Source organism: Columba livia, chromosome 3 (genome assembly GCF_036013475.1).
Source record: "Columba livia isolate bColLiv1 breed racing homer chromosome 3, bColLiv1.pat.W.v2, whole genome shotgun sequence".
In the NCBI taxonomy this organism is placed as follows: domain Eukaryota; kingdom Metazoa; phylum Chordata; class Aves; order Columbiformes; family Columbidae; genus Columba; species Columba livia.
Genome location: NC_088604.1, coordinates 45,998,427 through 46,023,614, shown reverse-complemented (window position 1 = coordinate 46,023,614; position 25,188 = coordinate 45,998,427). Strand labels below are relative to the sequence as shown.

General features: G+C 38.5%; 1 protein-coding gene across 4 annotated transcripts in view; it reads right to left on the bottom strand.

Moving 5' to 3' along the window:
• LIN28B (lin-28 homolog B) overlaps positions 1-25,188 on the bottom strand; it is a 100,639-nt gene that overhangs the window by 58,140 nt on the left and 17,311 nt on the right. For 2 of the 4 annotated variants that reach the window (XM_065056605.1, XM_021297239.2), the window contains one exon: positions 24,435-24,622. In XM_065056605.1, the coding sequence (XP_064912677.1) occupies positions 24,435-24,622 (188 nt within the window). The remainder of the gene's footprint in view (positions 1-24,434; positions 24,623-25,188) is intronic. The other 2 variants (XM_065056606.1, XM_021297240.2) reach the window with 1 other exon arrangement.

The window sequence follows — 25,188 nt, the reverse complement described above, 5'->3', positions numbered from 1 at the left end:
ACAAAAGGAAAATGGGCATCTAAAAACCTCCCTCTCTCATCAAAGAAAACATATACAGTGAATGTCCTCACAGACATCTAAGCCACAGGTATCTCCCACAGGAAATAACACACTTTTCCAATCCATCTTTCATTGCCTGATACAATACAGAATGAAGGCATATCACATATAAAATCAAAGCCAGTACCAAAGTCATTTGTTGTCTGGTGAAAGGGACACAGAACTGGCTACGTATGATCAGTCAAGTAAGCACATGGCCAGGGCAGCGACAGAAAGCTCTCCAGCAGTGCTCCATATCAGAACAGCCCAGTAAAGCAGCAAGCAACAACTTGGACAAATGCTAGGATCCAGGATGAAGTAACCTAGATATTCCACTTGGAAATTAAAAACCAACACTGAAGAGTTAGAAAGGCCCTTCTCCATGGACAGGGCAGGGTCACTGCTCAGAAACTGAAACAATGTACTGACCCAAAGGGACTCTACCACAACTGCCTAAAGAAACTGGACCTTCCTCAGACCAGGAAATTACACAGCATACCACTTCATTCACATGCTCTCTGGATTACAGTTTTTAAGACACTTTCCTCTCTGTTGCTTTTTGTTCTCTAAAAATTGTACTTCGGTTTGAAGGTCATTTCTGGTCCCTCATTACCACATCACTGCTCTTAAGGGAATAGAATGGTAGCTTATGAGCCTCAGTTGCACTTGCTGTGACTGACACAGAGAAGGAGCATCACAGGAACTTTTCACAAGGGACAGGATGACTTGGGACCAGGAGGCAGCTGGGTCACAGCTTCAGACCCAGAGAGGCCAGCCCCAGCCAGCAAAGCAGCTGGCTTCTGTGCCTGTAACACGTGATGCTTCCCTGTTTTGGGAGCAAAAATTTTTGTTGGAGGACAGGGTTTTGAGTACTGTTAAAAGTTTATATATATACAAAGCCCAGAGCTTGCCTGCTGGAGGTCTGGATCGCTTGTACTACAAATGTCGCTATTTAACTCCACACAGAGTCCCCTCCCTGCACTGGTCTCTTTGGTTTTCTGCCTCCCCCCTGGCTTGAGAATGAGATACAAAGGTAGAAACACTGTTTTTGTCTATACAAAAATCCAGATAATGTTCAATTACAGTTGCTGAACAACTGTAGGTGTCCAAGCCCTTGACTTCATAGGAACAGCAATTATTTTGCTGGTCAAATGTCTCCTACTTCAAACCAAGGTAAAACTCAGCGGAGCCAACAGGAGCTTCACTCGCCAAGTCTCGGAGCCAAAAATATCGCTACTGGAGAAATGGCCATTGATGGTGTTTTTCTGAAATCTGAAAAACTCTCACCCACCATTATGCATTACTAACAAACTGTTATATATGAAAACATTTACTGCATCTGTTTTGTGGTCCTTTCTCTACAAACACAGCAACACTGCATCATTTCTGATACAGCCTGCCTCCAAGTCTTGAAAACCTTTTGACTCATTCATATGCTATTCCAAGCATCAGGAATATTTTTAGCTTCCTTAAAAGGCTTCAACTTCAGGGCTTAACTGGAATTTCTAATAAATAAATGGTAATATGCTTAACAATATGCTTAGATTCATAATATATACTGCTTTTGGTTTATGCTGTAACAACCTGTACTCACAATCGCATGGTTTTGTCCCTGTTGTTTTCTGCTCCATTTCACTTGAAAGTTTTAGAAACTGAGTATTTCTGCAATGACAACAAAACTACAATGTGAGAATTACTCATATAAACTAATCAACATAATTTTTATTTTGAATTATAGCACTGTCTGGAAAAGGGAGCAGCTCCCTTTCTGCTACTCCCAGCTGCAGATTGCTTCCTCCACCCCATGTACCTGGTCTGGCATTCATCTGACTCACCACTAGTTTAGGTAGCTATGCCAGCACAAAATCAATTCTAAAAAAAATAAGGTGAGGGTGTGGGGGTTGGGGGGTTGTTAGTTTGTTTTTAAAACAGGTTTAGCTTGCTGAACTGACTCACACTGAAGCCTGGGCAAGCACAAAATGAGCAAAGCAGGTAAGATTGCTCCTTGTGATGCAGCTAACCTTAATGGGCTAAACTGTGATGTCCAATCAGTCACCTAAACCTATAAAAGATAAATGAAGTTTATTAAATAAGAGCAATTTCAAAATATTTATCTTTGTGGGATGTTTCACTTAAGTAGTCACACACTATGGTCAGAATTCAGAGGGACAGAAATTAATTCTTCATGGAAAATTTGGGATTTCTGACAAAACTGTCCTATCAATTATTACAAAGACCAGTACTGATTTCTCCTCTACAAAAAAAAAAAAAATAAATTTCAAAGGTAAAAGAATACTTCACTGGGAAGTAAATCTGTTTGCAATAATATATCAAATCTAGACAATTCATATTTGATAAATTCATTAGCTGACAAGTCAATCAAGATACTATTTTTAACCCCTTTCTCATGTCTTCTTCATCCTGCAGTTGATACATCCATTGCCTCTAAAATAATGGATTAGTAAATGCTAACATACTGAATTAGATATGTCAACTACTGTTGGAGTAAATCTGGGTAAATAGCTGAGCTTCTTAGTAACTGGGGACTAATACACAGGAGGAATTGAAAACATTTATGGGAAAAGATGAAGCTTGCAGAGCAGTGTACTACAGGGCTTTAAAAAGTATTGCCATGAGATCCCCCCCAAAAACAATTAAATGACAAGAAAAAAATATTTCTACATCAGTACTGGAACTCAGCCTACAGAACAATCAATCAAACAAAATGGTGCTGTGCACAACGTGCTGATCCCTCCCACTCTGCAAAAGATGTATTACGGATAGCTCACACGGTATTTGGAAAATACATGCAAGGAACCTGAAACTACCACCTGGGGTAAGTTTAACTCAGACTGTGGATGTGGCTCAAGTTATGCACATTATTCTTTCACTTTATTATGAAGAAAATTTTCAGCTCCCTGCAAGAATCAGTAACCCTGACAATCAAATGTGAACCCACATTTTAGACTGTAACTGTGGGCTCATCTTCACTACTGTTAAATCAATTGTACTTAACTCAATTACAATGAGGTAATTACATTAACATGAGTCAGTGCATCTACGCGTGGCATTTGCACGTGTTCTTAGTGAATTGCTGTTACCTCCCACATGGCACAAGCACTTCACTCAATCACATTAAACAGTACAACAGTACGTAGCTCAAGATGCTTTTACCTGTGGTTCAAGCCAACACGAAACCACACTGCAGCCAAATGCCTCTGTGACACTGGCACAGGGCAGATCCATTGCAAAGCTGGTCCTTAACCAGGTACAACCTAAGCCCTGTGTGGGTTTACCTACCCACTAATGAGCCTCTCATCTTTTAAAATTTACTATGTCTTAATCCTTTTGGAAAGAGGACAAATGCATTTATCTTTGTAATCTGTTATTATTAAACAGAAAGGTGAGGAGAAAATGAATAAATAAAAAACCAAAAAAAACCAAAACTGTGTGGGCTACAAAAATTTCACCATTACCACAAACATTGTGATTCATGGGTTCCTGACTACATCTGCTGGCAGCTACATATCTACCCATTTCAAAGCCTCTCCTGCCCCTCCATCCCTCCATGTCTCAGGCTACATACATGTTGCTAATTGAGCAGCTTGGGCATCAAACCCTGACTCTGAAGCAAGGTGGCACAGCACAACTTTAACATCCACCTGGCAAAATTATTTCCTTCTCCATCTCCACCCCATTCCCAAAAGGCAGGGTAGCTGTGCCCAGGCTGCTGACCGGAGTGATGCCACCGGGCATGTGCCCTTCTGCCAGATGTGCCAGATGCAGCAGCAGTTGCTGTGGGCAGGAACAAAAAAGCTAAGGAACACCACACTACCTCTCACACAGCAGGGAGGATCGCACCCCGCTGCCTCAGCCTGCTCCTGACCCTGGTGGATTTATCACCAGATGCAGTCCCAAAGCCCACAAAGTGAGTAACACTGGTTCAGTTAGTAAGGGAGCCTTTCTGCTGGTGTTTGCAGCAATTACGTTTAGCTGGTCCATGCCTTAATTTAAGCAAGAAACTGTGCCCTGGTATCTGCGAGCACAGCTCAACAGCAGCTCTTTCATCTCTGGATCCTGACAGAAATCTCTGCACAACTTTTTAACATAATCAACAAGCAGCTGCCAAGAAACTGAAGCCATAGCCAGAAGTGTAAAAAGCAGACCCACAGGTACAGAAAAATAGCAAACTAATGCAACATGTATTTTCTCTTAAAAGACTGTTTAAAACACTGAACACAGTATTCAGGAGAGTCTGTAATCAGATACTGTATCTATTTTACAAAACTTGTGAATGCCTCCCATTGTCCATGGAGAATCACGACTGATAAACATGCAAATGCAGAACTCGATCCCCAGTGTTCAGGTATGTGCCATAGTTAACAGACGGTAGTGCTAAAATCCTATCAAAGATGAAAATCAAACTAAAGATGGATATGACTTTGGAGACATAAGGACAAGAGTAATGTAGATTTCTGACATTTGTTTAAAGCAGCACGTTCTAAAATGTTTTTAAATAGCTTCATCATCTACTCAACTACCAAAGAATAAACCTACTTCATCACAAAAGTACAAGTATTTTCTGCCTATATTCTATACATTAATACACTGTTATACAAAACAAAACACTGAACCTCCAATACTAATGCCAAGAAACAGGTTATATATGTTAATACACGGTTTTGAAATATAATTATTACAAAACACTAAGTTAAGGTCAACTTTTGAATGAAAAAGTATATTTATGCACAGATCAGAGATATAATTTCTTAGGAATAAAAGGCATTCATTTGTAAGGACCAATAAATATGTAAATCGTGTCACATGGTTTTCAAGGGTTTATCTTAGGGAAACTTCTTTGAAATGCAGAAAACTGGAACGGGAATTCATTATATTTGGCACTTGCTTACCTTTTTTGACTGAGAGTGCTTTTAACTTGTCCTATTTTTTTTGGAATTGTGATAACAAGTCACAACGGAAATACAGATTTTAACAAAATCTATTTAGGGATTTTTTAGAAATAGCTGTACTACATTTTAATATAAAACGTCAAACAATCTGTACAGAACCTCAAGTCCTGGCTTAAGACTACTGCATTCTTTTTAACAGATAAACCAGTAGACCTTCACTTTCCTTTTGCTGCCTTCGCAGTCTTCTTCCTGACTTGCGCACTCCCGTTTTAATCCAACAGTGGTATTCTCTGATCTTAGCAGTGCCCTGTGTGGCCACAAGCTCGCACAGTGGGGTCAAGAGAGAGCACCACCAGAAAACTTGTGGCAAGGAAAACAAAATGGAGGAGGGGCACCCGCAGAAGATGACGGAACGCCAGCAGAAATGCCTCCAGGGTACACTGCGTTGTGCTCAGCTCTCCCGAAGCTGGTTTCCTTATCACTACTTGAAACTTAAAAAAAAGGTGTTAAACTCTTCCTTGGTAAACCTCCCCAAGTTTCCAGAGGCAATTCTGAAATTATTTTTTTACTATAAGTTATATTCTATTTGTAAATACATCAAGAGTTTATGGTAAAATGCTGACCCACAAATGCTAAGCTCATGGGAGAGAAAATAAATTTATAAACGTTCCTATTTTTGAAACTAGAGATGTATATATTTTTGCTCATAAAATGTAGATAGTTTCATTTTTTAAAATAAAGAAAATCCTGTCCTATGCAAATACCTTTAAATGGAAATTATATTTACATTTTACAGTCATAAGTTTTTCAACCGTTACTTTCACAGCTAATACCCCCTTTCAAAATATTTTCTCACATGCCGCTTACTCTTTCTTAGATTAAATGTTCCATTTGTTTGCAACACACCCTCCCCCAATCACTAAAAAAAAAAAAAAGATAAATTGCTCACTGTTTTTGTCACCGTGGTAACTTATTATAACTATCTGAAATTTGGAAATCAATAACCTGAAGAACAACCTACAGATAAAGATAAATGGTATTTTGTTCACTTAGTTCAGTCTTTGCTAGAATAATGTGTCAAATAATTCAATTTGTTACATTATACCAAATATTGATGTCCTCCTTATTTTTACGTGTGTGCTAGAAACAGCCATACCTACTTTGGTCAGTCTTATATTAAAGCAACTCTGTACAGCCATGATCCACTTAAACTGTGTATGTAACATAAGTGCACAAGGTGTACAACTTATTGTTTGCAAGAGTAAGTGCCAAACTAATCAACCATTACTCTATGCAATAAATTAAGGTTACTGAAAAGTGTAATGATTTCCTCACAGTTATATGTTGCAGTTGAATGGACTTTTTTTAGTGGCATCTAGCAATTTTTCTTTCTAAAAGAAATACGTAGACGCATTTACAAGAACAACAGCTACAATTTCAAACCATATATAATTTGACGTATGAAAAGCAACTTTATTATGAGGATCCTGATCAGATGCTATTAAACACGGAGCTTTGCTATGGGGTAGGCTCCATTCATCAGTGGCAATCTGTTTAAGAGAAATATTTCCCAAAATTTAAGGACATAACTTTTTCTCCATTAAAAATAGTCCCATGCAGCAGTTTCTCCCAAACCACACCAATCCCTGCCCAGCGCAGACCATCAGCAGTGCCCTGAAGAGCTGCCAGATCTCCTACCCTCCTATTCTGCTCATCCTCAGCTGCTCGAGGCTACTCACCCTGCCAGATGTTATGTATATTTATACATATCTATATATAAAGGCTCCTTCAATTTATATACATCTGTACTATCTCCTCACCAAATGCTCATTGGGGAGAGGGGTGCACTCTACTGCAACATACCGTATCTGTAGTATGGTACACCTCAGCCAACCACAGTGCAAGTTGTGTCAATAAACGATTTCAAGATAATCACCCTTGCATTTTATTAACTACAACATCCTTCTGACTGGTTGGCCCAGAATCCAAGTCGAAGTAGCCACAGAGTTCAGCTAGTGTACATTACATAGGGTCTACTAAAAAAGTTTAAATCATGGATACTCTTCAAGGGAGCTTAACTTGATGCTCCTATAATATTAACTAAAAGGTGCGCCAGGCAAAGGAGATGGTTTAACTACACCTGCTAGATACACATCAGCAGGGCAGTCTCAAATTAAATGTTGCCAACAGGAATGAGAAACTCAAATATTTCTAGTTTTTTAAAAAAAGTTACAGACACATCTACACTTTGCAGGACTGGGCTGTTAGCATCTCTTTCTAAGGAAATGAAAGCCAGACCAAGCACAGCACTGATACAAACTGCAGTCACAATGAGCGTACGCCAACGATGCCAGAAGTTCTGCGAGATGCAGTTATGCAAAGACTTGCTCTGACTTTTCTACCTAGCCAACAAGTTAAATCATTGAGACCAAAGAGAAGTTCAGGGAATAAGATCTCCCATTTTATTTTGGCTCAGTTCTGTGAAAATTACACTCTATCGTTGTCCTGACACCAAACACAGTGGTCGCATTCTGCATTTCCTCGGGCTGCGCAATTCCATTGCTTTCCTCAAGCTAGCTCCAGTTTTCATGTAGCAAAACCAAAGTCCTGTCAGCTTGCTGATACAAATGAAATTCAAACACGCAAAATAAATGACTGGCTTTCAGCTCAAAGAGCAAAGGATTGTCATTCCTTCTGCAGCTACGAGGCAGTGCAATCAGCACAGGAGTCCAGGTGGAAACATGGGGCCAGGGCAGAGGAAGGGGTGGGTGGCATTGCCTCTTCTAGCAAAAGTCTACAGTTGGGTGGCTTAAGGCAATAATGGAACTGCAGGGTTATAAAAAGCAAGGATATTGTCCAGAAAACAAACAAACCCCACAAACACACAAAAAAAACCTAGGATGGTATCACATCTTCAGCAAATAATTATTTCTTCAAGATTAACAGAGATGCTTGCTTAATTTAAAAATAACCATGCAGCCTAATTCTGGGGCTCACAGAAACAGCAATGAAAAGTTTGATGTGTATCAACCAAAATGTCATTAAAGCTGGTTGGGCTCTCCAAGATTTGTGGTATGTTGAAAAGCATTTCTACCACTTGGGATCGTAAAAGCAACATTTAACATTAACCTTAAAAACAGACAAAGAATTTTACATATCAAGGTTAAAATAAGTTGCCAACTCCACAGGAAACATTATCTAAATATTCCAATTATCTGACACATACAGTACAAAAGCCTGTACGTTTTGTAAAACAACCCTATGTTTAACGGAAAATCTGCAGCACATGTGAATTAATCAAAACTACAGAAAACCTGAGACAAAGTTATCTGTACTTGAAATGTGAACTAGTTCTGCTTGACAAACACTCCCAAAAAGCATGTGTTACCTATTTGAACTTAACAACATAAGCAAAGCAGCCTTTAATCCCTACACCATTTTGAAACAACCAAAGCAACCTTAGGGCTCTGGCAGTACAAATTCTCTTCATAACACATGCATCTAAAAAAATCGTTTGCAAGTAAAAAACTAAGACATTGCAGTGAGATGGATGCTGACGGGAGGAAGGAGCAACTGAGACAAACATCAATGGCATTACCCCAAACTCATCCCACAGGAGAGACTGTCTCAGTGGGGTGAATCATTACACGCTATTCACAGCCCAGAAGTGCATTTTGAATTTTCAAATGTAAACAAACAAACAAACAAACAAAAACCAACTTGGTTTAATTATAGTATTACAAACTACAGTCAGAGAACCTGTAAAACAGTTTTACACAACTCACCCACATGGGTGGAAAGATCAACATATTGAAACTTGCGTTATTAAAGATTGCTTGATTTTATTTCCTTTGCTGCAGGACTGTTACTGTGGAAGAAACATGTATTTCACATACAGTATATAAGGTGTCTACATATGCAAATACTTTTTTTTAAGAAAAAAATTAACACACTATCAATCCTCAATTAAAAGAGTATTTTAAGTAGTGAAACTACTGTTCTTACATAATGAAAAAAACATCCCATTGAGTCCACACAGAACTTTGCCCAAGGCCAAACTAAAGCAGAAGACCATTTTTAAGGGGTGAGTAGTTATTAAAAGTCACATATTTAAGGTTCTCATCTCGAAACCTTTATTTACATGAATAGTTCTTACTTTAAAGAACAAGTGTTTGCAAGATCGGAATCCTACAACCATTAATCTTTTTGAATGACTTTCTAGCAGGCAGGACTATGTTCTCCTTCAAACCGAACAAAAGCAGATAATTCTGCTGAATATTTTGCAAAGCCTTTGTGTCGTCATGCTACAACACTCAGAAGTTAAAGAGAAATTGTAAGCCACGAGGCCACTGAGTTCTAACAAGTTTAAGAAAAATTATTGGATGTTGGTAAAAAGGTATTCACTTCAAAAATGGAACTATTTCTGTAAATATGACTACTTTAACACAGCGTGTTATTTAGTAGCATGTTTTGCTTGAGCATTAAGAAGTCTAGCTATTTACTGACAGGCTTAAGAAAAAACACTGTCTAACTTTGTCATACCCGCATTTAATTCTCCACCCAGTATTGTTCTCCCTCTAAACATCAATGAAGCAAACAACAACAAAACGCAACACTTAGCTCAGGTTTCACATGCCCCTTAAAAGGAGGTAGTACTTGTTCGCAAAGTCGTTTTTATTGTGAAGGGTGGGGGAAGCCATCACCACCCCCATCCCCAGGCTCTGCAGCCCCGGTGGCCACCCCGGCGCGGGGGGGCGGCTCGCCCCGGCCCGGGCCTCCTCAGGAGCTCCAGGGGTGACCGAATACCCGCTGGGAAAGCCAGGGGTGCCCCCACACCGCAGAGAGGAGCGAGGCAGTGGGGAGGGAGATCCCCTCCGAACTCACTTCACTGCCACACGGTTAGAACGCCTGAAGGCGGCGGGGCCGCAGGCGTGGCGCCTCCGCCGGGAAAGGCCAGGCCAGGCCGGACCGCCTGTCCCGCCGCCATCTTGCTGGGCAGCCCCCGCGCCTGCTCCGGGCCTGGGGCTCGGTGCGGCCACGGCCGGTCCCGCAGTGTGGGATGCCGACATAAAGAACAAAGCGTTGGGTGCTCTTTGTAACCTTGGCTCAGTTTTAAAGCGTTCATGTCTCTGATGGCCTCCTGTAAAAACAGATGCTCCCATGGCATAAGGCACTGTCATGAACAGTGGCAAACCTCCGGGAAAAAAGAAAAGGGAAGTAGTTGTGAGCACGCTGCTGTTTATTTCCCCATTCTTTAATTAGCATTTGCTGTAAGTTAATTTGCTCAGTGGCCGATGGTAGGTTGGTCCTCCAGCATGGGAAATGGCGCTCACCGCCGGCACCCCAGCGCACGGCAGCATCAAATCCACCAACTCCTGCGAGTCAGGCCCCCCGACAGCTATTTTTGAGGTATCGCTATTTCGATTCTCAAATATGCTAACATTTCCATTTCTGCACTGTGTGCTAAATTAACTTCTCTGTTAAACAAGGCAATTTAAAACATATTAAGAGAGTGATAAAACGGACATCTTCGAATCTTTCACGTCAATGACTTCTTCCTTGGGCCGTAGTGAACTACCAGGGCAGGACCGCGTTACAAATGGCCCGAGGAAGCGCTAGGCGGTGAACAGTCCTGACCCTGTGGCTTCCCCGGCTGGGTCGGAGGGGCTGCAACCTGAGCCGGGAGGGTGCAAATTCCTCCCGCCCCCCAGCCGGCCCAGGCGGGGAGAGGCCGCCCTTAAGGAGGCTCCTGCCCCTGCGCCGGCTCCTCCGCTGGGCCCAGCGCTGCCAGGTACGGGGCTCTTTGGGAACAACAACAAACAGCAAACAAACAAACAAAGCACCCCCCCCCCAAAAAAAAAACAAAAACAAAACACCAACGAACAAACAAACCAAACCACCAAAACCACCTCAAAAAACGAACAAAAAAACGACTCCACAAACAAAAAAAACAACCCAAACATCCCCTCCCCTCCCCCGAACCCAACAAAATATACCTCACTTTCAAATACCAAAATGCCTAGCTAAACTCTTCCAAGCTTGGTGTTAAAACTGGTTGTGGGTTTTTACTGCTACATTAAAAAGATACCAAAACACCCAAAACCCCACAGCCTTCCCTACCCTGTTTTGCCACTGGCAAGAAAAAGAGCAAAACTGCATAATCTGTCTCTACATCAACCAATCGATAATTTTATAAACTTTATAACAGGATTTCAGATGTTCTGTTCACTACAGTGGTAATGCTTTGCTATTGTTTACGTTCACAGTGATGATCTTGGAGAAAACTAGGCGTAAGAATAATAACAAAATTTGGCAGTGATTCCATTAATGCATGTTTTAAATGAAGTACTAACAGCATTTATCCTGCAGTCCATTATCAGAGCAGTCCAATACAACTCCTATATTAGAAGCAACCTGCACTACTTGAATATTGCCAACTTACAATAAATACAATATCTACACAGGAAAAATCGTAGCTCATTCTTTAGAAGACCAGAAGCAGAAGCTTTCCTCCATCCACACCTAGTGTAGCACAGCAGAGAAGTCAATAGCAGACTGGCAAATCTTGTCAGCAAGCAGAAAAAAATCAAGACTCAGAATCTTTACTTTTGCCCCATTCTAGATGCTAATTATATGGATTTGCAATGCACGGATCCAGAAGGGGATTGACGAATCTAAGAAGCATTGTCACAATTGCCATCCGTCTCTGCCATTCCTTTATGCAGGAGAATCCAAACTGACATACATTGTTAGATGTGTTTCCTAATGTAGGCATCAACACTGTATAAGATGATGTTTTAATTCATAATGAATATTTTAATTCATTATTAATATTTTCATTGTGTTTTTTGCATGATCTCTAAATTAATTTTGCTATTTTAGTTTCTTAATGTAGCATTTTAACAGTAACATTTTATCGCAACATTGTTACCAGAAAGGCCTTTATAAAATCAGTCAAATGCATGGAAACTGGACATTTAAAAATGTGAGCATCTGTTTTTGACCAAAAAAAAAAATTTCTCAAATAAATGTATCAAAATTATTTTACAGTAATGTAACTGGTATTTTTCAACAAACCAATTTTTAAAGGAAATAGCGATTACTATCTCTCATATTTATTTAGCATGTACCCATATTGTTTGATAACTTACTCCCACACAGACTTAATAAAAGGAACTAATTTGCTTTTTTTGTTCGTTCATCTTAAAACAATTGGCAATGGGATATGAGTGTGCCCAGAACAATGTGATACCAAGACATACAGATTAACTTTGTTAAACTGTTGGAATTAACAACAAAAAACAACCCATACTAGACTTTCTACATGTTAAGTGGAAAAAGCCACAGAGAAGTACACATTTTTATCTTCTTACATATTATCAGTAAATAATATCTGCCAAGTTAGTCCTCTCTTAGACCTGAAATGCCAGAAATTTCAAACTTGTTCACAAAATGGCAAAGCTACAGTTAAATTAACGAAGACCCTGGTGAAAATGAACAAAGGAAGCCAATGGAGTATTTTCTGCCACATAAGATGTAAATAAAGAGGAGGCACATTTCTCTTAAGGTACATAGTTCAGCTGAATGTGCTGCAAGAAATTTAGATGAACATTCATATATCATAAGTTCATACAACTAATACTGTTCTATAATTAGTTTGGGGGGCATTGTAAAGGTTGTAAAGCACTTACAAGTACAGTGAAAACAAGTACACGGAATGACAGTTGATATACACCCCCCCCCTCACATTTATTTAATCAAACTTTTCTGTTTTAAATACCTAAATGAAACTGTCAGAAAAAAAATAAAAACCTTGAGAGAAATTGTGCATACTTATCGAAGCTTCTTAACTCCTATTTCACTGATTTCACCAGGATCAGCATTTAATCTCTGAGTAACATTTGGTCCTGAAAGCATAGCTAAAATACACTGTACTTTTTAAACACAAGTCAGAGAAAATAGAAACTAGGCTAAAGTTTACCAGTTTTAAAGAATTTAACAAATAGATTATATTCATCATCCTAAACCAGAAATACTAGAACAAAATCATTTAATGCCAATTACCTCAATACTTCTCAAGAGAATACAGTATACTATGTAGGTGCATTTCATGAAACCTATTGTGGTCAGTGCTGGTTTAGCTTCATGTAATGGAATAAATACGAATGTACATACGGATAAAAGGAAAACAAATTATAAAGCAATACTATGCTTTTATATTTATCTAGAATTAAAAATAATTACTGATTCCCATATGAAAAAACCCCTATATTAATACATAGATCCTAGAAAATTTTAAACCTTAATTATAGTATTGAACAATGAATACTAAAATGAATTAATCTTTGACAAAAGGACAGTGCTGCAACTGTAGCCATTTTAACAGCCTAATCTTGCTCCATTCAGTTGTCATCAGTTAAAGTATTTCTTCCTTAGATGATCATTTCTATCTGTATGAAAATGAACAATTAACCCATTTAAGCATAGAATGAGCTATCACTTTCCAATAAACTATCAATAATTGTTGGTAAAAAAGAAACTACTATATTACAAAAATAAAATAAATAAAATAATCTGCCTTTTAAAAAAGTATAATTGCCTAATGAAAATAAATTGATTAAGACTAATGTAAATTTTATTTGGGGAAACTCTATCTGCCAATTACATTAGTAAACATAAAGAGATTTTGTTGCTCGAAGCAGACTGCATATTAATTCTGAAAAGTACTTGCTGTCTTGCAAAAATGTTATGTAGTCATTAAATGCAAAGACATCATAAAATGGAAAATGCTTTTTTCTTTACAAAAGTTTGCTAATTTCTATTGAACATCAAATTTAAAGGAACACTCAATGTTTTGAATTTAAATAATTTTAATAATTTTCAAATCTGATAGATCAAATTTTAGAATGTCTAGTAGTTCTTTTTAAAATGATTAACAAAGATAAAAGACTACAGTGCAGGAGAATTAAGCACTCCTTAGAGAAAGATGCGGTGTTTACTGTCGCATTAAGCGTTTGGAAATGCATGAATTATCATGAAGAAAAGCCTATTCAAGTTAGTCTAAGCAAAGATTTCCGTATTCAGATGTATTATATTTCTGCCTGAAAAACTGAATATGATTTTCATCTTGTCAATGCACCTTTAAAATCTTTTGCTTCTTTAATATCCACAGTTCAACCCCATAGTCCTCTCTTTGTGACTAGTCCTTTAAAGTCAATAGTGACATGCAAGGTTCTCTTTTGAAGCTCTTAATTTCTGATAGTTGTTTATTCATGCATCTCCACACCCAGATCAACCACCTTACAAGTAAGGTCTATGTTTAACGATTATCACTAATTTCTAAAGCCAATTGAAAGCACTTTTAAAAACTACTTTATCTTTGTTTTTAGGTTGCAGTAGTTTCTAAACCGGAGTCACAGACAATGAACAGGATGCCCTGCTGAATGTCCTGTTGGCTAAAATCGGTGTGCACCCTAGGGCCACACAGACCCCTATCCAAGAAGCCATGCATTCCTTTCAGAGTTAACTTCTACCTTGCATTTCCTATCCGTTAAACAGCTCTTGCAAAACACACTAAGGGGAAACATTATACAAATGCGATTTTGAATCATATAAAACAGCTATTACAACATACTTTCTTTAATTTACACACACAAACCTCCAAAACCAAACAATGAAGCAGACAAACAAAGGTTTGGCACAGCCAAATGAGTATTTAATCACTGTAGTGAAGAGCTATTAAGCACTGCGGTGAAATTGAAACTTTTTTACTAACTGCATTTACAAATATTTGAGGACCATATTATGCCTCCAAATCTGTAAACTGTCCACCCCCTCCTGTCTGAACAGAGCGTTCAGCTATTCCCCTCTCCCTGTAAGTCATTGCTCTCCCTTCTATCTGGGTAGGATCTCTGCATCCCAAACAGAGGGGCCCAGGAAAAAGGCAGATCCTGAAGGACTCTGGAGGAGGATTCCCATCCCTCCCCTACTGAACACAGACACACAATTCTGCAGTTACAAAGTTTTTCAGAAGTTCTCCCAATACCTACCACATCCTATTACCCCTGCCAGAAACCAAAGGCCCTGTACAGGTGGCCCCAACTGTCTCTAGATCACTGAAGAGCTGTTCAAGATCCCAAGGCATTTTCACTGCAAGGGTGAACTTCATTCCCCTTCAACAGATCCTGCCTTGCGCCCATAGTGAGGGGTCTTTTTCATAGGGAGAGCATTTCACATCTTCTACCCCTCTTCCCTCCTGTGAGGGCATAATTTGGGACTGAGCAATTTTTCAACAGGAACATGAAAAAGACCACAACATTATTAGAGCTGTGCATCAAAGCAGCCTGGCAGATTAGTGGCCAGGTGAATTTAGGTTAGACATTAAATATTACTCATCCACAGTACAAAAAAAAAAAAAAAGAAAAGAAAAGAAAAAAAAGGCAAGCATATTGTGAAAAGTACATACAAGTTATATAAAAGTCAAATTCATGCATACACATTATGTTAAGTTGTATCATTTTCAGTTAACTTTTAATTAAGCAGCACTGACCCAAATACCAGCTTACTACTCTACATTTTAGGCACTGTACAGGGAACAACGCAGATCACAACACAGCCCTCAAGTTTTTGAGCACAAATAGCACATTTACACACTTAAAAAACAAAAGGACGTGAACTACAAACTTCCAGTAAGAACGTTCATATAAGAGACTTAGAATTCACTCCTAATGCTGATTGCTTTGTTGAACAAGTTTCACAGGTCAGTGAGACCACTTCATGTGAGAAGACTGAGCAGAGCTTGGCCCATCGGGTCTGTAACATGCCCAGGAAAAGAAGGAATGTCATGCTTTCATTACACTAAGGAGGAGTTTCAGCCTAGTATTGAAATAAGTCTCAAATTTCCATTCACCTGATGTACTACTGATTTTAAAATCTGGGGGAGAGAGTAATAAACAGCTTTGTGAATAATTCTTCTTATTCCGCTTTAGTGTCAACAATGGCTAATTCTCAAGATGTGCAAACTATGTGTCTTAGGCCAGGTAACTAAGCAGAGTAAGACAACAATATGTATCTGTTAAAAACAAGGACTAGTTTGGGGTCTAAAGTCTACAGAAGCCAGCTTGGGTCTATTAGGTACCTTCTAAATTAGAACTTTTATTTATTTATTGTATTTCCAATATAACAAGTCTAAGAATATTCAGAAATTACTACACATGGTCAGCAGAGGCTTTTTAAAGCACTGTATTTCCACTAAGATTGTATTATTACAAATAGCCCATAAACCAAACCAAGACTTTGATTACTAGCTTGCAAAACACAGCTGTAAAATGAAATAAAACTTTTTAAAAAATTATAGCACATGTGCATTATTAAGAGGTTTTTAAAGACACCTGTACTTTGAAAAAATACAAGTTCATGCTTATTCTAATCTACTTAAAGTACACAAGGGCTATCACTTTTATTCTCAGTTTCAGTCCAGGTATTATTTTGGTGCATGTATTTATGTAACCATAAACAAAGTCATAACACTAATGTTAAAGTAGCCTCAAGTGGCACTATAATAAAAGCAACCCGGGCAAAAAAAATCCCTCAACACCGCGTATCTATAAATTACCATGACTAATTAGAAGAGAGCCTCTCTGGGAACAGATTACCTTGATGGGAAAGCCACTATCAGCTATATTCACGAGATGTATGGATTTATGAATGTAATAACAACATTAGTGTTTTCTTAAAGAGTATCATAATAATCATGGAATATTACTTCAGTTTTGTAGACAAATTCATGCACTCCAAATATTTATTATACATGCATTCACTCATATTTTACCTGTTAAACAAATTTAACAGATGAAAACACTAACCTATGGTGCTAAAAAAACAACAAAACAAGCCTTTCAGCCTCTCTCCTCAAAAAAAATGTAATTCTAGCACTAAATTAGAACTTTGGAATAGAAAGTATCTGTGTGATTTGCTTGGCTCCTGCAATGATAATAGAACAAAACAAAAGCTATTCTATATACTCTCAAACAGCTAAGTTTTCAAATGTATTGAAGTATTTAATTTTCAAAGTTACACATACAGAATAAATAGGGAGCTATACTTCTCAGATTATTGACAAATTTCACTAAACTCTCACCTATCTGCTAAAAAGATAACCAAATCATTATGAACATGCCCTTTAAATATACATAGGTCTGTTCTGTAGAAGAAACACACATTATTTTAGTGAAATTAAAAGTTATCCTTTTTTTTCTTTTATAAATAGTACTGTTTTAAAACTGCAATTCAAAATATTTCAATGCCATAACTGAATTGTAACCAATAAAACAAGAAATAATAAAAAAGAGAAACGTATAAGATTGAACTGAAGTGTGATCCAAAAGATTCCTGAAACCTTCCACTTCCAAGGAGAGCTCAGATGCTTGTACTCATTCCAATACCCACAAGCACCTTTTTTTCTTGAAAAGTCACTAACACTTTTGTCTCTGCAGCCTCACCTCAAGTTAACACCAGTATTCTGCTGTTTTGCATCAGAAGAAACTGCAGTTTCATTCACATTTCTGCAATAGCATCTTCCAGCTCTCTTTCCTCCCACACTGTCACCTCACCCTGGCAGCTGTTTGTTTGCATCCTTGGCCACCCTTCCACAGTGCCAGCACTGCCCACTCTTATTTGTGGGGACCATGGGGTTTCTCTGATACAAAAAAATGATAAAAATCAGATATGAAAACCAAAATTTCCCCAGCTGGGTTTGCTATGCAGCTTCACAAGCACTTATGCTAGCCCAACAAGGAGAGTGCTATAAAACCTCTTGTAGCTGACTTGGGCAGCAGCAAACTAAAAGCAAAATCATGGCCACAGGACTCCCACCAAGAAGGGTGGCTGTAGGAGTTTCAACCTCCACCTGTTCACCACGCTGCTACCGCAAAGCCAACTCAGCTGCTTGCAAGAGCAGCTGCTGACCTGCTGCACATTACAGCTTTGCATGTTAGGAAAAAAAATCAAAATCTGTGCCAGTTTTCCTTAATACAGCAGACTGTAAAACTTGCAGGGGTTTCCACAGCTGCTCCCCAAGCAGCTGAGCCATCGCTGGAGTGGGGATCTGGAATTCCCTCTAGCTATCTCCCAATGAGTTAACCCCCCCATTTTATGTCAGGACCAAACAGAATAACCTGAGGAAAAAGGCATGGACACCAATTTCTCCAGCTAATATGCTCGAGCAATCAGGAGCCCTTCCCTGCCTTCCATGTAGAAGTGTTTACTGACACTCTGCTAATGTAAAAGCAATTTAAGGATTCACTGCTTTCGCCAGTGATATCCAGCAAGCAAAAGCTAGTCCAGACCTGTCCTGAGTACTGTCCCTTAGAAAGGGCTAAGTATCACATAATTCTATCAGTCATAGAAACTGTTAGCTGATTTAGCAAAAGGGTAAAAAAAAAAAAGACCCTTAAATACAGGGAATGAAAAATGTAAACGTTATGTCCTTATTTCTATGTGTTCGCCTGTTTCTAGGTTCCTAGGATCTTACTTAAATTATACCTTCAGTCACTTTTACACATCTTTGTGGAAACTGATGGGCCTAATTTTCCTTCTGTTAATAATCAGTGGGGAAAGATGGCAGGCTTCTACTAGGAAGCATTACATACGGTAGATGAATTGAACAATATCTAAATGGGAGTATACTTTGTGAAGAGCCTAAAACAAAACTCTAGATGGGTGTAAGATATACTTACTACAGCAGTAATGTAGTTGCAAACCAGGACAAGCAACAACAACAGCATTTTTTCACAATTTGACAATTAATTTCCTTTTAGCTTTGGTTTATGTATCTGCTTTGATATCTTAGGTTTGTGCCCCAGACAAAATATCCTCTTCCTCCCAGCATCCCAACCCCTGTGTTCAACTTCCTCAGTCTTGGAGAAAAAGAGGATAGCAAGCTCTGGAAAGGGTGTACTTACTGCTCTGCCAAAGAGACAAAACAGTTCCATTGCAGACCTCTGTCTTTGGGTCGCCTGTGATTTTTTTCTTGTCAATACTTACTGTTTGAACTCCTTCAGCAAAATCTGATCTGGTTCAACACAATATAGGTTTAATGGGACTTGCTGTTCACTTAAATATTACACATGTCTATTGATAAAAATGCACTGTAATGTTTGATTTAGATGTAAGTGGATGAAATCTGGAAGGTATTTCCACATATGGTGGCTCCATAACTTAAATACCAAATTACAAGTTTCTTCAAACAAACATCTGAAACCATCAGGCTCTCAATAAAGTATTTTGCCATCTGTCTATGCATCCACAGGTAGGACTTGAAATGTAGCACTGGGCCTAATTAATAGGCAAAACCAAAAAAATCCCAAACAAGTCTTTACTGTTCCACACCACAAATCCACAGACCCCATCACTTAAAGTCATTTTTTTCTGTATGCTCCAGCTCAGCTGTTGAGTGCCAAAGCTTGGCTCCAGATCTCCAACAGTTACCCATTACAGATTCTACAAGTGTTGGGGCTGCTGAGCAGACTTTAACACCCACATCTTTAGTATAGGTCTGATCTCTGCCGGATCTCTGACACACACGCTCACTGCAGAGACACGTTTACTCCCCATTCGCTTCCTTCCTCAGCTTCCCTCTCTAAATCCTGCTAGTACTTTTGTTTTGATTAGGACTGGGCTTGCCTGGTCCCCAGCAGAAGTCAAAGATGACAAGTTTGTAATAGCATACTCTGCATGGAAACTTCTGTACTTCAAAGAGGAATTGCTATGCCATATTTAACAATAAAGAGCAATGCAATATTGATCCCACTTGCTTGCCCAGAACTTCCAGTTATCTTGAGCAATTAAGTAGCTTTTCACAAGCTCCTAATAACATGGAAATGGAAGAGATGTGCTAGATGAAATTAACTCATCCTTGTAACAGCACAGATGTATGTCACAATATTAGAAAGTCAGCATTCAGCATATTATGCCATACCCAACTTTATACTAGAAAAGGTAGTTCAACTGTGGCTAAAACACTAGGAATTTAAAGAATAAGCATCTGTTTCATCATCAAAAAGGATGGTCAGTCAAGGGGAGAGACTTTCTGGATGCTGCTTACATGTCTAATTTCCCATTTATTCTTTTGTTTACAATTATAACTGAATAGTCTCTGTAATTTTCCCTCCTTCTTTTGTTATAGGTACTTGAAAAGTAACAGGAAAATTTATAATATTTGTCTTTCAATGAAAGAAAACCATCTCCCACTTTTATCAAATCTTGTAATAACAGTAACTTGTAGCAAAGAGTAAGAAAGTTCACATGAAAGTGAAAAGTTTCAAACCAGTTATGTTCCTTTTAATGAGAAAACAAAATACACCAACTCCTGCATGCTGCTCCTCCCTTCCTTCCTCTCCCCATCTCATAAAAGAGGATCCCAAAGAAGGATCATGTTTAAGGTCCCAGTTCAGAAATCCTATATCAATCCCTTAACACGGTAAGAATTTTGGACTACAGAGCCAGGTCCCAACAAACATCTTCTAAACTGAACAATCCTTCTCATCCTGAAAGACAACATTACTCAGAAATGGAACATAAAATTATAACCCTTGATATTCACAACCATGTATTGTGCCTATTTACATACAGCACCCTACCCTTCATTATCATCTTTAACATCCGGGCTTCACGCTAAGCAAAGGGAAACAGACATTTTTCTAACATTAGTCCATATAAAGCGCGTGCAAAGAAGAATCTGCAGCATTTCTGCCTTACTGCCAGCATCCAAAAAAGTTGTATGCATCTAAATTGTGTGTACAATTTTGAACATGCAAAAAAAATTAAACATCGTCCTTTTCTCTGATTTTATAAAACTTGAGCTCTTCTTAGTTCTTAGCAATGAAGACCTTTTCTCATGTGCACCACAAAAGGTTTCACTCACTTCACCTCTCCACTCTCCTTCACCCTCGGACAAATACATATTTTTCTAAAATTTAACAAGAGCTGTTCACACATAACTATGTGCAGAATTCACATCATAAAAAAGTAGCAAGCTGTATTATTCATTCCACGCTAACCTATTAAAACTCCAGATGACAACACTGAGACAAATTCAGTAAGGCGCACATTCCTTGGATTTAAGAGAGTTCCACAGGACTAACATTGCTACTATTCATTTTTTTGTAAAAAGAAACACAGTGAATTAGGCACACTGCTGCATTAGACATGGCCAGTTTTCAAAAAAATGAATAGTTTTTAGGACTTGTAATTTTTATATGACACTGAATTATTCAAACAAACGACTTAAAGGTATAAGTTGTAGCAGCATAAAGCTAAAAGGACAAGAATGCAGATGTTTTTAAGTGTACCCTTTTCACATTGTGCACAAAACCACAGATGATAGATGCACGTATATAATGGCTGATGTGTTTCTACCTTAAATAATGCATCTAGCTCTACGCACCTCATTACCAGAAGGGTAACAACAACCTGAAGGTAGATCAGAGATCAATCAAAATGATTAGTGCTGAAGGAAGGACTTAAAAAGTAGAGTTAAAAACAGCTGTTTCATGAACAGAACTTTCATTGGGTAAAGGGGAAGAGAAGTCCAAACAAAAGCATCATCCTCTAAATATACATCAATATATAAAATTAGTGAAGCACTGACATCAGAAAAATTTGACTATAATCTGCACACAACCAACGTGAAACTCCAAGAAGAAAGCAACATTATTTACTGCAAGCTCTAAAGTCTAGGTATAACGAGCTTAAACTATTATAGGAATTTTAAGTCGACATCCAGTAAGCAAGATCTCATAAGCTGCGTAAAACCTCACCAAGAAAAGGCAGTAAAAATATTGTTGCAAGGTTCAAGCTAGCTTTGACAAGACTTGGACTAAGTAAGATAGAAGCTTATTTCCTCTGCTTAGACTGTCTGATTCTATAAAATGATACTAGTAGCTACAAACATTGCAGAACAAGTGAATGCATGCAATACTATGTGTACACACTTAAATGACGTGTTTTCAAGGCAGTTTTGAACAGTAATATTTTCTTTCAACAGATTAATAAATAACATCTTTGCCTTGAAAAGGCCTTTTCACATGAGTAAATTTTTCAGATTAATGAAACTAATAAGAATAGGGTCCAATCACTGTTTAGGCAGCACTGTTAAATAACATCACTAATTTAAAGACATTTTTATACTCTGCCTGCTACTGTTACGACTGATCAGCTAGTCAGCTTAACACGAAGCATTCTCTATAGAAATATAAATTATCTAAAATGTGCTTTGAAATGAAATAGATACTGCTTTTCCCCATTACATTAAACAGAAAAATTCTGCTTTTGACTGACAGAAAGAAGACGCATCTCCACATGAAGTTCATGTGTATCCTAGATTGCATAAGAAAGAAAAAGGTGAGAAATGTTTTCTTTGTTGTAAGAGCAATCCGTTGCAGAATACTAGTAACTTCACTCAGCAAGACATATCTCTAAGTAATACTCTAAATGACTGAGGTGCAGAGTTTATGTGCAATGAAACACACTATTTTTTACTGCCTTTTACACTGTGATATGTCTTAGAAAGTATTATCAATAAATTGTAGATTATTAAAGAGTAAACAAGCATGTCTAACATTTTCTTCTTGTCTCCTCTTTTAGGGGACACACTGAACAGTGACTTTCAAATTTACCACATACTTTAAAAATTATTTTCTATGGCTACTTTTCATTATGGAACAGCACACCTTGTCTAGTATTACTTCAATGTGTCATCATATCATGCAGTTCAACGCTTAGCTATTTCCACAGCACTACCAATAATCTTTGTTTCCAAATGTGTTTTTTTATTAACACCAGTGCTATGCTGCAAATGTTTGTTTTCCATTATTTGAGAAGAAAAAAGAATGACATGCATTAACAAGATATTAGATTAAGAAAAAAGTTTTTTATCATAAAGTAAATTTGTGGAACTGCAAAGAGCAGTTTCACGACTTAAAAAGGTACAAAGAAGGGAAGGGAGGAAAACGGGATGAAGAATGCTCCTTTGAAAAGTATTTAATTGATTTGGTTCTAAAAAGAAAAAGCAGCAGCAACGAGGGGAGCACCTCGTATACCAATACAAAGCAGGAAATGTAAGAATTTAGGAAAGTTCACTATTGGATTCTACACTTTACGTAATTCCAAATGCAAACAGCTAATATTGATGTGCAGGGCCTTAGGCTAAGACAGCAAGATCAGAAATTCAGTCCACTGCAAGGAGCAAGGCAACATGCCACAGCAGCAGCACTCATCTCTAAATTTCAGTCACCTTTTTATTAACCTCATTAAAGGTGTATTATTAATATTTTTAAAAGCCTGATGAAAGCTACCAGAACATATGGCCGGGCCATCTAATGGAACATAAAAAAGGAGTCACTATTTAATCATGGTACAGTCCCCTGCCCCGTCATTGCAAACGTCATAGAAAATGGACAACCACGTAAAATGATGCCTTTTGACCTTCCTAACATGGCCCTAGCCAAATCCAAAATGGTCTCTTTACCTGATACTGCTCCTCTGTTCTCTGATCACAGAGAAGATGGGTATCATTCAAAATAGTGTTGTTGCAACTGGAGACTAGCAGAAGGACCAGGGAAAGTCTACACATGCTCCTTCTTCACAAACCACACTACAGACCTTGGGAAAAGCTCCGTTATAATTTTGTATGTATCTTGCACCTGAAACTCCTTTGTGTGAAGGCATTCATGCCAGCTTCCACTTTCAAAACACAGTGTTAATGCTGCTATGCTTAAAAATAAAAAAGCCTGCCACAGGCACCTTCTCTCCCAAACAGCCTTACAGAGGTGCTGCTTTTGGTCTGATTCCTTAATAATTACTTTTTCTTTTTTTCCTAGGAAGGAATATTTAAAAATCAACCAACCAAACAACAGGCACACTTCAGTGTATCACCACAGGGACACTCTCAGGTCTGAATTACTGCAAAATAACACTATAATTATGTCTCAGTTTCACTAACTAATCTCAGATGAGCTTTTAAAAAACGATTCGAGGTTTACAAGAAAGGCATTTAAAACTATTCAAATGCTATCTGAATGAAAACCGACATTTATTTATCCTTTGCCGAAATTAATTTTAATCAGTTTCCAAGGAAAGGCATGTCTGCTCCTGATCTATCTCGTGACAAATAATAAATCTTGTTAAAATGAAGTGTGGTATTTTAAAATACAAGCACAGAGAAGTTTCTAACCATGGAGGAAGATATAAAGAAACAACATTATCCCTTTGCACAAATCTCCAGCCACAGAGACCGAGTACAGCCTAACGACCTTATTTACTCAAATTGTACGCTGCCAACAAAACCACTACCTAAGGCAACTTTTTAATTGCAGATATACCTAAATACCTAAGAAAAACACGTTACTTCTATTCACATGAAACCAGGGTCCCACTGAGCTCAATCAAATGTGGCAGGCTGAGATGGAAGACAAAAACGGGTCTTACTTGGTGTACAAAGACATCAACTGGAGACTCCAAGGGGCTTCCCTCTCGGTTGCTCATGGAGATGAACCCGAATCCCATTCTCACATTGAACCATTTGCAATGGCCGGTTCCGTGCAAAACCTGGGATTCCTCCTCTTCCTCCTGCTCCGGCAACTTCCCAGGCTCGTCTCCACCTTTACTCGCCCCTGCTGAGGAAGAGGGAAAGGCGGGGGGGGAGAAGGGGGGAAAGGAAGGGGGGGAATGGAGGGAGAAAAAGAAGGAAGGGGGGGACAAGATGCACAGCAAAGAGTTAAATTCTGGTAACATCATTCTGCCACTATATACAGGAGTTACTACTAGAGAAGAAACCGAAAAAGAAAAAAAAAAAAAAAGCAAAACAAAATCAAAAAGCAAACGGCGAAAAGAGCCTAATTTTTCCTAAATCCTAAAATAAACAACCTTCTCACCAAAATACGTGAAAAAAAAAAAAATCACCGGAGGTTACAGAGAGGAAACACTGCGTTCGGAGCCTCTCCCGCTCTCTTTGCCCAGGCCAGCCCACGTTTCTGTACATACGTGTATTTTTCCATTTAACTCCATCTTTCAGCCACATTACAGCACGGAACGCGATACTTTACTTGAATATTGCTGGTTTAAGACCGATCCCATTTCTCAACAAAAATTCTCAGCCCAATTAGTCTATCCTCGCAAGGCGCAGGACGGGGTGGCGAGGGGGGGAGGCCGGCCGAGGAGGGGTGGAGGAGAGCGAATAATC